At 25.6% G+C, this 18,361-nt stretch overlaps 1 protein-coding gene across 1 annotated transcript in view; it reads right to left on the bottom strand.

Moving 5' to 3' along the window:
* LOC135925460 (C-Maf-inducing protein-like) overlaps window positions 1-17,127 on the bottom strand; it is a 51,825-nt gene extending 34,698 nt beyond the window's left edge. The window contains exon 1 of the mRNA XM_065460791.1: window positions 16,740-17,127. Within this exon, the coding sequence (XP_065316863.1) occupies window positions 16,740-17,093 (354 nt within the window). The 5' untranslated portion in view covers window positions 17,094-17,127. The remainder of the gene's footprint in view (window positions 1-16,739) is intronic.
* Window positions 17,128-18,361: the final 1,234 nt, after the last annotated feature.

Below are 18,361 nucleotides of genomic sequence, written 5' to 3'. Positions count from 1 at the left end.
TAATTTTTATTTTTTTAATATGAAACGTCTAAATTTAAAACAAAAAAAAATGTCCAATTTAACGAATGTACTTAAAATGCATTATTTGCGTTTTGAAAGGCTGTTTGAAACGTTCAAATTGTGCGCACTATTATAATATGTCATATCATTTTTAAACCTTTTTATATTTTTTGAAATAAAAATAGGTAATGATGGATATTTAATCACGTATTCATATAATTTGAGTGAAAATATAATTCAAACATTTGAAAATTTTCATAATTGTCAATTTTAAACTTTTTTAAAAAATTTTTGGCCAAAATAATTCGATATAAATATTTTAAACATAGTGGCATAATTTCAATAAAATCTAGTTCGAAAAAGTGTCGAATTACATTTTAACTGAAATTATATTTATAGCGTAATCAAAATATAAATGGTGCTGTTAAAGAGGTTAATGCTAGATATTGCCAAGTCAACATATAGCCATTTTCTAAATAACAACCTAATTAGCTAAAAACGACCAAAATTTATTAAAATGCATTATATTAACGGAATCAAGTGATAGAATCCGATCTATATATATATGTATCATCCCTTCAAAAATAAAACAACCAAATTGGCCTAAGAAAAAGCATGATCCTTGCTGAATTCGAACCCAGAACCAGAAACTAATTACTTTGACCGAAATAAGTTATTTTTACCGGAACTAGTTACATTGTTAAGAAAAAATAACTAACTAATATTTTTTACATATTACCTGTATGTAACTAGTTAATTTTAAAATATCGTCAGTTGAATATTATATTATTCTATATTCACATTTTTGAAATTGCATTTTTTTTCGATAAATCATATTTAGTAGCATATTAAAAATCAACAGTAAAAATATTAAAATATAATTTAGAATAATCCTTTATTTTCATTGTTATAGTGTTATCTCCTATTAGAATGTGTGAAACATTTTTTTTAAAAGTTCTCCAGAAAAATTTTGAAATATGTTAAATAATATTATGTATATCATTTATTATCTTTATGATGATTTTACAAATTCAAAAATTCTTTTATATGATATTTTTTAAGTCATATTATTTTATTTAAATTCTTCTTTTGATTAAAATTTGTAAAAATTCTATAATAAAAAAACTATATTTAAAAATGATCGGTTGTAAATTCGTTACTTTTGAGATAATGTAACTTGTTACTTTCTAAATTTAAAAAAGGATGATTATGAATATGATAATTTATCAAAACATGTGTAAAATTGAAATTATTTTTGTTGATTGATTTTTCTTCCTCAACAAAAAGTATAAGATTTAATATTATTTCTTTCCCTTTATAAACAATTTGGAAAATAATGTAATACTACACTATGCATAAAATATTATTTAAAATATCGTTAATTGTATAATATCAAATAAAAAATTTAAAAAAAATTTAAACAACCTTTTTGTGCCATAATTGTATAGGAATTTTTTTATACCGCGATATCAAAAATTCATAAGAATTATTTAAAGAAAAAAAATAATTCGAGAATTGAAATTTCAAAGTGCTTCAATTAGCAAACTATTTAAATGATGGACTATATTGATATTTTATATTTAATCGTATACAAACCGCATTTTTTTAAAAATGCATTACTCTGTTTATGAATTAAATCTGAATATATTAAGTATCTATTTCATTAATCATTTACTAATTAAATTTTCTTCTCATTGAAAAGATAATCTCTTTCTATATAAAATCCTCTTTAAAAGTGGATAATCGCTCAACTCAAGAAATGTGTTCAACTGAAGGAAATTTTTTAATTGGATGAAATTAGGGTTGTACCGATCCACAAATTTTTTACTGATCTTATTCGATTTTATACAAATCTATATTTTAATAAATACCATAAAATTAATATTTTCTATTAAAAAAAAACTTTCACAAATTGTTAAGTGTATTTGTTTATTTTTATTCACAATAGTTAAATATCTCATTTAAAATATAAGTTAAATGCTTATGGTCGAATGTAGTGTTAAACGGTACGAATTAATCGATTTTTAAAATGGCTATCAAGATTTTAGCCAAAATATTATTACCGAAGCCACTAATTTTTTCAATAGATGTCCAAACATTTCTGCCAACTGTGGGCAAAATCTCCAAGCTTGAATAATTTATTTTAGGCTAAAATCTTGAGTTAGTCCTTTAAAAACATTAACTTAATATGACTCATATCTAAAATAATTCGATTTTTTTTAAAGTTAAAAATAAATTGAATTTTGGTTCTTTTCATGAATTTATTATTATGAAATTATGTATAAAATAAATGATATATTAATTATAATTATATAAATACAATCATAATATAACCAAAAACAATGAAAATATCGGATCAGTTATATCGGCCTGATCTGATATTTTTAAAAAACGTGAAATATCAGTCCCGATTTGATATTGAATATCGGCACAGCCCTAGATGAAATATATTTAAAATTAAACAAGCATTTAGTAGTAGGATTAAAGGATAATGAGATATAGGTTGGAGTTATTTAAATTTAAAGGTTTGAGATATAGGTAAGGTTTAAATTGATTTTTAATAAATCATTTTTATTAATAACCTGTCAAACCTGACAAGTCATGTAATTATAAATTGATGAATGGACATTTTAATAGATCAGCTGTTGTAACGGCAATTTCCTTGGGTTAAACCATAATCATAAAAATGACTCCACCAGCACTTATAAATAAAATATTTCGATCTGACGAACTTTAAAAAAAAATCAAAATGAATGTTGATAAACATAGATCCACTCACCCAATACAAAAATACTGATAATAAAATGCTCATACTATAATTAAGAAATTACTTAAATTAAATTCGTTCATTTCCTCGACCCCCAATTTTCTATAAAAAATAGATGCTATCCATCATAATTATATTATTTAATAAAATGAATATAAATTTTAGATAATCTTTAGTTCTCTAAGTAGAAACTGATCTAAAAGTACATTATTTTTATTTTTAAGGGTTATAGGTTAAAAAATAAAAAAATATTTTTTTAAAAAAGAATATATTAGTACATTTATTTTTTATCACCCGTATAATCCAAATCTTAAAATAATAGATGACAGGAAAAATAAAATAACTCTAGCGGATTTCATAACTGAAACTGTAAAAAAATGGTCACAAAAAAAAATTGAAGGAAGCTATGTTGAGACTAAACAAAAACTTGTTTTTTTTGGAAGTCTATAAATTTCCTGATCTGTATGCTTTAGTCCAGTAAAAAATCTAATGCCGCAGAAAATATGTATTGAAAAAAGACTGCAAAGTCTGGCTAATCCTAAAGTCCGGTCCGCGGGCTGGAAAATTGTTTAAAAAATTAAAAAGGGTCGGGCTGGGCTCGACAATTTGTGCAAAAATTCTCAACGGGCCGAAACGAGCAGAGCCATGCTTAGCAGATCTCTAATAAGGATATCGACAAGATGCACATTTTTTTTATTTCTTAAGGCCAAGGCCAAATATTTTCTTCTTTAAAAATGGCTATTAAATCATAATTCATAACGGTCACCATATTAACTTTATTATACATTACATTTAAAATGTCTAACATATATTGATTTTTTTTCCCCCCAGAAAGAAGAAGAAAAATTTTTTAATAAAATATATTTATTTTTTCAATATTTAATTTAAGTTGTGACGAATTAAATTTAACATTTCATAACTGTCGTCTTATTATTTTGAATGTGAATCATATTTTATATCTTACATTTTAACTTTTATCGCAATTTTTTTTATACCATTTCGGGAATGTCCATATTACAAATCATAATATTATAACGACGTGTATAAAGATGATATGGGGATTAAGGAACAATCTTAAAACGGTTGTAATTAAATATTTACACCAGAAATTGATTTTAAAAAAGGATCATCTTTAAGCGAAGAAATAATAAAGGTAATTAGGAAAATTTTTTAAAAAAAATTAATTTACCACTATAAAGTATAAGCCCCACTTCAAAGCATTATCGACTATAAGCGCGCTTTGATATCGGACGTTATAAGCAATTTATTCAGTCTTCTCGACTCTCCTAAAGCAATGACTCAGAGACGCCCCCCCCCCGATGACTAACATATGAAATAATTCATATAAAGATGTTGATTAAGATGGCACCCTTCCCCCCATAGATTTTAATGACACAAATGATTCGTACTCCCAGTGTTTGAGGGTCTCAGGCTTAAGTTTAGGATTTATTACGGCTCGCATCTTGGTGACAAGGAGAATTCGCCAATTTAGCAGCTCTATTTAATGATAAAAAATGAATGGGGAATGAACAACTCCAATGAATTTTCTAAAGGTAACCACCTCCTTATCTTAATCACTTCAAGTAAGTCACGAATAGAACCCCGCGCGGGCTGTCTGAAGCCCCGAACCTCGGGTTGGGTTGGGATATTTAAACTTTTTCTCGGACACGGATATTAAATATTAAAAATATCCTCAATAATCATTTTGTTTCATCGAAATATCAATCAAAATCACATGATATTTTTCATCTTACACATTTCACTCATTCATTTAAGTAATTTCCATTTCCCAAAATAACAATTTTCTGTGATTATAATTTGTATTGCGACTAGTTAAATCTCTGTTACTTATATACATCATATCTATGAGGTTAAATAAAATTTATAGTATATTCTACATTTAGCCAACATAAAATCTAGAATATTAAACTGTTATAACAGTTATGAAATATTATAATTTGATAACGTTTGTTTTATCTAACATTTACTCAATTAAATAGCTTCCGATTTTTATATTTTTGTTAATAGAATGAATCCAAATTTTATAATATTTTCTGAAAAGATTAGAACTCAAGAATTTGAGACCAAAGAAAATACAAATGAAAAACTAAAGTATGGAGGAAATTCCTACTTATATTTAATAAACAGGGTGAAAAATACCAATTTTTTTTTGTCGGGCTCGGATCGGATTAAAAAAATTGTGTTTAAGCTCAGGTCAAGCTCGGACACGATATATGATTAACTACGGGCTCAAACTGCGAAAAAATAATCCTGCAGGATTCTATTCAAGAATATGTTGAACATTTTAAATAGGATTTTGACAGGACATGATTGACCTAAGGTTTTCAAGATAAGGAGGTATTAACAACACCTCTATAAATTAGCCAAAACTTAACCGTATATTTAGACATCTTATGCAGATTTGACCGTATATTTCTATATAATGATTTATACAAAAAAAAGTGTATTATATAAAAATTAAAATATTATAGCTTTTTAATTTCGAACTTTTTTATGTAATCACGTTTAAAAAATTGAAACTAATTTTTAAAAATGTTTGGTGAATCTTTTTTTTATGCTTACAAAAAAATAATAATATTGTTGTTGGAAATAATCATATCGATTTCATAATTTTGAGGCTAAAAAATTGTGAAACATAGACTGATTATGAATTCTTCTCTAGCATGATTCATAAAATATTATAATGAAATTGTAATTATTAAATATGACTAATAAAATAAGAGTGCGAACATAGAATAGCTACCCTAGCTATAAAATATTCATGCAAACGAAAAAAAAAATTAAGCAAAATAGCGACATTTTGAATAAAAGATGAATTTTAGAATGCGAAGATCAATAATAAAAATTATTTTTAAAAAAATTAACAGATCGTAAAAGGGATAAGGGAAAGGAAACATCGAGACACAAATGAGGAATTTACGAATTGGCGCGTAAGGTTCAAATTACAAGTCAATAAATATAAAGTAATTTAATTTATATTTTATTTCACATGATATATGCATTTCTGCTTGTCTACATTTCTTCTATTGGTATAAAACTTATATTTTAGGCTATGTCCAAAACTTGAGGGAAAAATAACTTACAAAATATGAGAACTTTTACAAAATTAACAAAATAAATTTAAATAAACTAATGGAATTTTCCAAAATAATGATAGAAAATTGTTCTTGACATAAATCACTTTTTTTAAAGAGTTGGGGAACTGGATCTCTGCTAGGATCAAGGATCCCAACGAGGGATATTACCTAAGTCAGAGGTTGGCTCTAAACATAATAAAGTGCAATCATCTCAGCTTTATACTTTCAATGACCTAGATCTCCTGATTAAGCATCCTGTACTTGGGATATGCTTAGGCTATTTTTTCCCCAATTTTAACGTTGGCGTTAAAAAGGAACTTGGATCTCTGCCGATGACAGCAAAAATTAAAGACAAAAACAGAAACGAGAGTAAAGATGCGCAGAATTCGATAGGATTAGTGGCCGCCAAAGCAAAGCCAACACAAATTTTCGCTTACACTTAAATTATTAGTATTATATAAGTTTTTTAAATTAATATTATACTACTTCATAATTATATAAAGGCTTATTCCCTTATTATTTTCATTAAAATTTTCAAATTTTGTCCACCTTTCTTTCTTGAAGTTTTGAACATAGCCTTAAAAAATAATTAAATATGCATTTATCTCGTTATATTTTAAATCTACCCACCCACAACCTATTCAATATATTTTTAGTATGAACGAGTATGAAAATTCCTTAAAAATCTGCTATTGGTTATATCATCACTACCTAAATTTTTGCCGTTCCGATTATGTTCATAATTTTCTCTTATACCAAAATGATGTACGATCCAATCTACCCTATTGTTAATAAAAAAAATAACAATTTTGATATTTTCGAATTTCCGGAAGTCCAAAGTCGAGATTTTTTTTCTTCCTGAAATAGTATATTTAACTTAGGAAAATTTTGTCTAAATCCTATATAATAATATTATATCAATACTACACATTCAATATTTAAAATTTTTGTCCAGCTATCGTATTTCTAAACTAATTTTATAATATGCAAAGTTGCATTTACTCATTTAGATCCTCGTGGGGAAGAATTGATTACGTTGTATATGTATATGTATTATTTAATATATAATGGAAATCATCTATTCTATGAAGTGTAGCAATGTTGATGCCTTCAAAATAGCACTTCGGGTTTGAAAGCTTGGATAAAAAAAATTAAGATGTTCGCATTCCCAATCTTCAATAAGGGTAATATTTTTCATTTAAAAATGTTCATAAAAATATATATCACAGTTTTTTAAGATGTTTTAAGATGGTAGATAAAAGTAAAGTTATGAAAAAAGAAATTATATTGCCCACCAAAAAATGGTTTTATAAATATTTTATCTCAAAACCAATTTTTTTTTTATTATTTTTCCATAGCGCTTATAATTTTTCCGCTTTCATTTTAAATGGTACTTTTTTTACTCAGTAAATATTTTTCCTTAATTTTTTGTTTTTAATTGGGATCAAACTTAAAATTATTTCTAAAATAAGAGATTTGGATTAAATCTATTATAAAAAAAAAAAATTAGTCGGATCAGGCCGGACCCTTGATAATTTCAAATTGTGATTCCGAATAGCTATTAAATTCGATAAGATTTTGATAAGCAACGCGGCTAAAGATAAATAAATTGTAAGAGATTATAAAAGGGTTTCATTTTACGAAAGAACAACTAAATTTAAATAGCTATTACTATTATAGTATTTTATTAGGATAATAAAAGGTATCATTTTACGAAAACGACAATTAAAATCTACATTATCTAAATGAGTAGGAGCACTAAAAACAATTTTATCGCGAAAGTTTATATATTAATAAAGAAAACATTTAATTGGGAATTTAATATTTTCTCAAAAAGGCATCATAAAATCCTTCAGTCAGTCGAACTAAATAAATACCTGTCGCAACTACAAATAAAAAACCTTACCGAAAAACGTAAGTAGAAAAACTATGGATAAATCATCGAAAGCTGAAACTGAAAATTTTTTCTAAGTCTCCCTTCTCCATTACCAGCTAACAAAAAATTTTTTATTATTAATTTTAAGCCATAAATATGTTTTACAATATTAATAATTCTTCATAATTAGGTTGATTCCGCGACAAAATTTTAAAAGAAAGCTTTAGGATTCGCAAAATTTTTTATGGCCCCTTCCCCATAATTAAGGCCTATAAATTTGCAAAAATATCTCCTCCCGACAGCGTAAGGTCTGCAGAGGATGTTTGGTTAGCCATTAGACATAGGTCTAATTCTTATGGTTTAAGCTTATTTATCCAAACCCAAAGAGAGGACATTATATAATTTCTCTAAAGTTCTATATAATTAAAAGTTTGGTATTCGATTAAAAGGTGTTGCTCACGTTGCGTCCTACTTTAAAAAAAAATAAACGAAAAAAATATCTAGGATAATATTATTTAATATAATTATAATAAAAAAAATTGGGAACATATGGAATTATATAAAATATTTATGTATGATATAATGATGTATAATCTATAATGTTATATAAAAAACAGGAAATAAAATGATATTGTATTTTAAAAAATATAAATTTAGCCACAAATAATTTAAACCGAACGAGTAAATTAACTCAGTAAATTTGAGCTATCAAGGTTTGCCCAGTTCCTGTAGAGTTCAAATTTTTAGGCTCAATAACCACGGTTGCCAGGTCTAAACAAAAAAAATTAAGTAAAAATCTACCGCCCTCAGGATATCAAATTATACCACATTTTGAAATTTCAAAAAAATAAATCCAAATATCTATCAAAATCTCCTGTTTTTAAATTTATTTCAATGATTTTGAAATTATATATATAAAGCAATATCTGATATTATTGGATTTTTCATATTTTACCCTTTTTTATTTTTGGGGTCTTTGATTTATTTATAGAGTGGCTTAAGAACATCTGATCTTGATAATTAGTTTTATATAAGTTCTTTTAATTGTCTTGTTTGTATCGTATTTGTTTGATTGATGCAACAAGAATCTTTAAGTTAAAATTCTGGAAAATTTTTTGGTATGAACAAAAATCCCCATTTTTAGATGATATATCTTAAAGGGATTTAATCTGTTGACCATTGTTGGTAATTATCTCAACAAGCCTGAGGGAATATGAATTTCATTTTTTTAGAAAGGATCTTAAAATAAATAATTTATTTAATATCATAAAAAATAACCTTTTCGATTTAACTAGATACGTTGTCGATTTCTTGTATATTTAAAAGTCCCGTCCCGTATTAGCAAACATTTGCGTAATACTTCTTATTGAAGAATAATTTATCAAAAAAAATGGATTTTAAAATCTTAACCCCATCGTTTCCGCTACGTGCTGATCTTCCTTATGACCATAATGCACAGAATCTCAGAAAGATTCCTGAACAAAAAAGAACAAAAAACGGGGACAAAAATACCGATGGACACCCATAAAAATACCCGTTTAAAAATTTCCTTGTTTTTAAGCATGTTAAATTTTTTAAATTGGGATATTTATATTCGGGGTTTTTTTGTGCAGGAAATTTCACCGGATATTAACCTATTTGTTGTTATCGCAATGTGCCCTTAGATTATAGGTGTTTAATTTTAATTTATAAAAAAGATGAGATATATTTAAATTTGGGAGCGCCATATCATCTTGTCAAAATATTATGGCGACCTCTTTGACATTATCCATTCGATGGATTTCGTTGTTCCCTAAAAGAATTTTTTGCGTTTTTTATATTTAATTGTAAAGTTATTGGTTTATTTTATTATACTCTTTTCAAAAAGGTCATATTTATTATTTTTGGGATGATCTAACCCTTAATTAAAATTGTAATTGTAAATTCGGTAGGCATGCAAGGATTTGGTAATTTTTTGTTAAGCCCTTGTTTTAATTTTACATTTCATGCATAATTTTTAAATTGAGGTCTGATGTAAATAATCTTTATTGAAGCCTTTCATTCTTATTGTGATTTAATCACAGCAAATAATATAATGCGAAATTCAATTTCTTACACCATTTCTTAATTTTTTTAAACATTGTTTGCCACTTTTATAGACTATGAATATTTGAAAGATTATTTTTTTGATTTTTTTAGAAGAAATATGAAATTGTTTGCTGTGATATATTTAGTTGACAGAAAAATTGTTTACATATCTTTTGCTTCTTTGTAGCAAAATTCTATGCTTTTTATAATGTGCCAAAAAATTTAATTTGATTGATGCTATATTATATAATCAGATTATATTTATATAAGAATAATTAAATTATTATGATTGATAATTAATTATCTATATAAAAAATATCTTTTTTTGAAAAAATTACAAATATTTTTTAAGAATGCATTAACAGGTAGTAATGGAAAATCGCTCCATTTTAAGCCGTTTTTTAAAAACGGCTAATTCGATATTTTAGCCAGAAAAATATTGCCTAAAGTCTCGAGATTTCGCTAATTGTTGTCCAAACCTATGTGTCATCTAAGAGCAAAATCTTCAGGCTTGCATAATATATTCTGGATAAAATACTGAAAGGGAAAGTTTCTCAATTTTTAAAAATCGTTTTAAATGGAGCGGCCTTGCATAACTACTAACAGGGCCACATTTTTAATATATTGTTTTACCAGGATTTATAATAGTCGTATTCAATTTTTATTATATTTTATAAACATTTGAAAAATAAATATATATTTAATCTTTATTAACAAACGAATCCACTTAATTCTTGACTCTTCCGAAAAACAAGAAAGGGAGGACTGAGGTGAGACCCTTTTTTTTACAAAAATATACTATAATCGATTAATTTTTACTTGAAAACCTTGCCCCAATTTAATTCCCTCCCCCCACTCCCATTTTCAAGTCCATCACTAAACAGGTATTTAAAAATATGAGCAGTAATAGTAAATTGATGCTAAATGATTATATGATTTTCCAACTACGCCCAGGTTTGAAATTTATTCTTAAACCCGGCCTGGGCCATCAATAATTTTCAAAATCATATCATTTTGCGGTCATTTCGAAGCGGGTATATAGGTTTTTATCTTTGATATACTTTAATGTTAAAGAAATATTCGAAAAAAATAGGGGCTATAAATAATTATATAATAAAAATTATTTCAAAATTTAAAAAAATATATTTAAATTTAAAGTACGTGCCCCCCCCCCACTCCCTACTACATCGTATCGTAATATCAAAATTCAGAGTATTTTATCGATTTTATATAATCGGCATAATATACCAAAGGGAAAGGACATTATCACGTAAAAGTAACATTTTAAAAACTTTAACCCCATCTATGCCTTTAAAATATTCTTTATTTTTTAGTACAGTACCTCTAGATATTATTGATCATTTAAATCAAGTTCGTTTTAAAGATTTTTGTGAATTTTAAATATTTATTAAGGGAGGAATTTTAAACTGCCACTTTCTCTCTTAAACAAAAGATAAACAATGTCATATTTAATGTTAATTAGAGATTATAACTTTGAAAAATGAATGATTTTAAAATAAAATACTCGATTTTTAATCAATTTTAAAGTAAAATTTGATATTATATCCTCAAAGTAGAAATAAAAACAAGTTCTAGGTTTATCTTTTAGTATACTGCGAGCGAGGCCTTATTGTTTTCCAACAAATTCACAGTACATGATGACGCCCCCGTTTTTCAAAGAAGTTCCCCAATCCCGAGTTAAACTTTTAAAATACGTCATCGAGTGTTTTTGTCCATTTTTAACCATAATTTACCAAACATGGCTCCATTATCTACACATGGTTTTGAAAAATTTTGTTTTTTAACTAGTTCCCAACACAAAAATGCAGGGATCAAAACCAAACCCGAACCGTAAAAAAATTTGTCATTCAAGTATACCGAACCTTTAAAAAGATCTATAAACCGGGTTAAAAACCTTTTGTACTAATAATCAGTTTTGATTGATAAGTAGCAGTAATTATTTCCATATTTCTCGTAGACAGCTAGCCAAGTTGGCATATTAGAAATGTTCTCGACCACAGAATTTCTCCTTTCTCCTTTATAATTTTATCGAAGAAAATCTTAAAAATATTTTAAAATTATACATATTATTTTTAGAGAGTAGGGGAAAATTTCAAAAAATGTGCTTGTCTTTAGAAAATTCTATATGATTGGATGCAAAAAAGTTCAAAAAAACCGAACTTGAAAACTGTTATTTTTAAACTCCCCCTGAATGGAACCGATATTAATTATGTTTCGAAACCCATATTGGATCAATTTTTAAAATATACATATTATTTTTCTTAGAATTAAAAAATGGCCAAAAAAATCTTCCTTTTAATTTTCATTGAATTTCCGGCCACAATGAAACAATATTAATGTATGTATAATATTATTTGTAATTAAAAAATGGCCAAAAAAATCTTCCTTTTAATTTTCATTGAATTTTCGGCCACAATGAAACAATTTTAATGTATGTATAATATTATTTGTAATTAAAAAATGGCCAAAAAAATCTTTCTTCTAAATTTCTTTAAATTTTTGGAAATATTAGACATAATATTAAGTCACAAGTTATTAATATTTTTAACTTTTAAACTATTTTTGAAAAAAAAATTGTATTGTAAGAAATATTTTTTATGAAATTTAATAGAAGATGATTTTGAAATTTCTATTATAGAATTGGAGGATTTTTTGCAAATCAGATATAAAGAAGGATGATTTTATGATATTGTAATATTTCTCCTTCGATTATTACGTTGCCAACTTAAATAATCAAAGAAAAAAATGGTCATATTTGGCAGAAACCCGGCTATTCTTCGTTTCAGAAAGATTTAGACAAAATACAATTCATCTTGGAGGACCAAAGGGATAATGTAATAATAAAATTGTATTAGTTTCCTAATGCCAAAATAAAAAGTTGCAGATTGTTCAATGATAGAATTCTACCGTGAATATTTTATCAAGAGCGACGTAGATAGCCTTTTTATGAGTCTTTTTTGTAAATAAATAATACTCTTGACAATTTTTGGAAGCCGATAGCCATATAAGTGATCAAAAAGGAAATTATGAAATTATTCTATCTGCTGAATATTATTAGCAATATAAGATTTGCAATCTAATTTTAAAATAGTTTAACGTCTTTACCTTAGCTTAATTCTTTCTGAAAAATGGACTCAAACTTGATTAAATATTTGTTAAAATTTGAGACGAAATATACGTTTGGAAATCGAAGATGGAAACGAATTATCATTTTATAAAACACGTAAAAAATAGTGTGTGCGTAATTGCCGAGTTTGCCGCTCTAAAATAAGGCGCAAGACAACAATTTCCTGTAACCTACGCCATCAAATAATTTGTTATAACGATTGTAATCTTATGAGTAAAAACAGATAATTTTTTCATATTTCGTATTATCTTTCATTACGATTACTAAATAAAAACTTTCTTAAAGCCAATTATTCTGTTAAAAAATTAATAAAATATGTGTTAGACCCATCTTTAAGTATAAGTATTAATTCTCTTGTTACATAAGATTAATATAACTCAGGGTTAAAGTCAAAAATTAGTTACAGTATATTGTAATATTTTATAAGAAATTATTATCAACCAATGACATTAATACTAACCCAAACTGACGATTCATTCATTAAAATCTATTTCCGCCATTGTATATAGGCGAAATATAATTTCGTCTACAGTTGACTTAGCTGTTAGAGACCTGAATAATTATAGAAAAAATGACCCAAGCCCGTCTATATCCCAGTGGTATTTTTTAGATCCATTAGTGGTAGCCAATTTAAAAAAAATAATAATATAGGGAAGAAATCTCAAACCCCAGATATTTATTTTATTATGTTATAAAATAAATTATTCGGCAAAAATTTTGATAATTTAATGATAATGTTTATCTATTTTATTATATTCCTATTTATTACAAAATATGATATGAAAATGAATAGTAAATATTTTCCATCTCCTAATTTTTCTAAAGCTTTTTTAAATTTTACGTGATACGTGATAAAAAGGTTTCACCATCTCGTTGTGGAAACAGAGCTACGCTGGTTTTCCTCAAGTAGATCCAACTAAATATTTAATATGGGGGAGGGGAGCCCTTTACATGTTTAAATTCCTTTTATAATTACGATATTTCAATCAAGCAAAAAAGGAATAGTTGGAGGGAAATATAACACTAATATTCTTAGGGTTAAAGTAAAGGTGTAGCCTTATTTATTAAATTAAGGGAGAATTGGATTGAGATCATATAAAATCCCTCTGTATTTCTAGTCAGCCTAAACATTTTGCAAATATCAGGTAGAGCCATCTGATCCTTAAGCAAAAAATAATTATTCATGGATATTTACAGATTCTTGAAACCTACCCAGACCATTATAATAATAAAATAATTTTAATTCACCTGATAAAAAATATTAATTTTAATTATAGAGAGAGGGTGTAATTTTTTTTTGCCATTAAAAAACCATCTATTACAAAGAGGAAGATTTCCAACTTTGTAAGGATAAAAATGTAATTACAATATTATCAGGTTTATTTATATTATACTAGCTAATAGCCCGTCAAGATTGACGGGGTTGAGGGGTAATCAGTTTGTATATAAGGTATTAAATATTATTTATTAATATATTTTATAAAATTATTAAAATTTAGGAGAAAAAGAGGTAAATTTGTGTATCACACCTCATAAGATATTCTTAATTTAAAATATATAACTAAGAATACCAGAGCTCCTAGTTAGTGTTATTAAAGGGCTCGTTTTGAGCCGATTTTTAAAAACGGCTAACTCAAAATTTTAGCCTGAAAAATATTGCCTAAGCCTCGAGATTTCGATAATATATGTATAGACCTTTGTTCCTTCTATGAACAAAATCTTCAGGCCTACGTAATATTTTTCAGGATGAAGTATTGAGTTAGCCGTTTTTAAAAATCGGCTCAAAATGAGCCGTTTAACAACACTACTCCTAGTCATCATTGCTGAGCTAATCAAAAATGACGGGGAATGAGAATTTTCTCCATACTCTTATGATAGTTGTTACTGTTATTTAAAAATAATATCCAATTTTTATTCTTTATAACCCCCTCCACCATTTAGGCCAGGTCCAAACTATTAAAACTAGGTGTAAATGCTATGTTTTGAGTCAAAATATATTTAAAGCTTTTACTTGATACCCATGTCAATATTATTTGTTGAAATATTGCTGAGCACCTATGCCTAATATTTAATATTGAAAAAATTCCTAAGAAGGTCCAAGGCCTTAATAATTTTGAAAAAATTTCCCCAACCCTAACCAAAGATCATAATAATTTTGGTAGTTGAGAACTGGAATAAAATAAGGGCCTTGGTTTTTTGATCAGACCGAGCTCAGGCCTGCAAAAAATTTGTTTTACGTCAATAATTAATAATAATAAAAAATTCCCAAGCGTCAAAGCTGATAATAATTTAAAAAATTTTCCCTAAGCCCAGCCCAATATAATTTATAAAAATATTTTCCAACCCCAGCCTGACTCATTATAATTTTAAAAATTCTCAAACCTAGCCAACCAATAATAATTTTAAAATTTTTTTCCCAAGCCTGGAGTTTCAATAAAAAAAATATTGATATAATTAAATTACTTTATCAAAATATAGTTTCATATATAAAAAGGAAGGGGGCTGAGCTGGAAAGAACGTTTGCCTATGGAACAGGTGTATTAAATATTTAACATTAGAGCTATATGGTCTCCTTCGATTTATTAACATTAAGATGATAGGAAATTTGATAGAAAAACTAACATTAAGATGATAGGAAAGTTAATAGAAAAAATAACATTAAGATTATATGAAAACATTCATTTCTTGATTATGGAGATTATATATTAGATTATATATTAGATTATTTATAATTTTAAGGTGTTTTCTCAACAACAAAAAGGTTCAAATTTCTTCTTTTCTAAAAAAATAAATAATAGATGGAATAAATAATAAACAAAACAATAAAATATTTATTCAATGAAATATTATAAATTATTCATTAACTAATATAATATGTATGAGTTATCATCAAATTTGAGAATTTATTTGCTAAATATCATTAATTTTTAATAAAGCTTATCAATATTAACCAAAATTTATCTGTAATAATATCAAATCTTTATATCTATGTTGTGTTTAATAAATTCAATAAAATGATAATAATATTGATAATTACTAAAAAAAATTTAATGTTATTTTATGTTAAAAAAAGTTATAGGGCTAAAAGATGGTTCCCCAGAGAATTGAAAAAAGTTTAATATTTTAAATAAAATTTATGGAATATTTAGATAAACAAAAATATTTCTCATTAATTATACTAACAGTAGATGGGTAGGTGAGTTTCAATATAAAAGTGTTGTCTTATATTCTTTTAAAAATATTAGGATCGAATAGACCCAAAAGATTAAGATTTAAGTTTCTTAGAAAACCTAGGTGATTAAGTTTATTTTTGTGTAATATATTTGAGATCATTATAAATTTAAAGTTTGTGATAAATAATAATAAATAAGGTTATTAGAGATCTGCATTCTATTTAAAATAATCGGGATCAGGCTGGGCCTAATATTTTTAAAAAATTCAAGCTGGAAGGGTCTTGGAAATTTTATTAAATATATCTAAATTTATCAATTTTATATTGAATTTTTTATGTAAAATAAAAAAATTTTATTTAATTTATTGAAACTAAATGCTATATAACATATGTCTTGTATTTTAAGTAATTATAAAAATTAATTTCTATATTTAAATAAATTCGGGCCGGCCCGGTAAATTTTTTTAAAATAAATTTTGGGTTCGGGCCGGGTCGGCAAAATTTTTTTAAAAAAATTTTGGGCAATCACTAAAGGTTATATAATTAATATATCCATTTATTTATAAAAAAGGAAGCGATTATATATAATAATTAAATATTAAACAACTTACTGAGGTTGAATATATTTCAGTTGAAGATAATACTAAATTGTGATTCTCCCATCTTCTTAATAGATTAGACGACAATATTTTATTTATAATATTTCTTGAGTGATTAATTCTGCATAAATGCACATTTCCATCATTTAATAATTTATATTTTGGACCTATCGATTTTCTAGGAGAATGATTTACTTTTGTGTTGATATCATTACAGTTAATATTATTTTTTAAATCTGTAAGATCCAGTGAGATTTTGTGTAGAGTATTTTTAGATGCATTAATATTATTTAAACTATTCATAGATGCAAACGGTTCAGAATTTCTTCGAATTAAGTCTTGAACAGGAACAGAAATACTCTCCATGACTAATAATAATATATTATTTTGGTAACATAATAATATAATATCCTTATTGAAAAAATTATTAAAATACTAATTATCACGTGATTAACAACTGTTTTAATTTTAATACAAGAGGAAAATGTTAATGTAGATTTAACAAATTAAATATGCCTCTAGTTTTTATATATTTTTTTATTCAAAAAGCATATAATTTAAAATAATATTATACATATAAGGACATGTATTTAAATATATATGAACAATCTAATAAAAGAACTAAATATATTCTACCAGTATAGCTTAATATGAAATATATCAAAATATTTTGAATTTTTATATTTAGAAGTTCTACATCATAGAATTCTGATTTGTTAAACTCAATTTATAAAAGTAGCCCCCCTACTGCTATCAATTTGCCAAAAAAGTAACGCGTTACCCATCAGGCAAAGTAAGCGCTATTAGCTCTTTTCTACAAATGTAGTTGACTACTTTATAGGATTCATAAAAAAAATACAAATAAATTTATTTTATTTTTTGATTATAATTATATTGTATATATAAAAGTCAACAATTATAAATATTTAAATATAATTAGTTATTGATTATTAAATAATTTATATAAATAGACCAAAATTGATATAATAAAGAATAACTATTTATGATAATTTAACTTTTATTAATTTTGTTACATTTTAATAATAAATCATTTTTATATTATAATTCCTATATTGTTAAAAAGCATGATTCGATTTTCAAAAACGGCCCGATTAGAATTTTAGAAATATTATTATATTGTCCTAAAAATGCTTATGGATGTCGGAAAGTTTTGGACATCTATTTTCCAAGACTTAGGCTTATTTAATATTATTTTAGCTAAAATCTTTATCAGGTCGATTTTAAAAATTGGCTCGTCGTGCTTTTTAACAAATCTAATCCTCAAACTATTTTTATAAATAACTTTTTTTAAATAAGAATAATTATTAAAAAAGTTCTTTGATTACTTTGTAAATTTAAGAGGCATTTAAAAGATTTTCTCTTAAATTTATATCCTTTATTTCAAAAAAAATATCTGAAAAAGTCTTTTTTGGCTTATAAATAATTCATCTTTATTTGATATATAATTTTTTTAGTTTTATACACAGGCGTAGCCATAATTTCCTTGGGAATGGGGGGGGGGATATAAATTTTACTTATTTATTGACTTGATTTTGTAAGTAATGCTGCATTAAATAACACATCGTTAGAACATAACGCGGTTACTATAAATTCCCCTTTGTCATTTATAAATC

The sequence above is a fragment of the Gordionus sp. m RMFG-2023 genome, chromosome 2 (assembly GCF_954871325.1).
Source record: "Gordionus sp. m RMFG-2023 chromosome 2, tfGorSpeb1-WG-v2, whole genome shotgun sequence".
NCBI lineage: Eukaryota > Metazoa > Nematomorpha > Gordioida > Chordodea > Parachordodidae > Gordionus > Gordionus sp. m RMFG-2023.
This window is presented reverse-complemented; position numbering and strand designations above follow the sequence as displayed.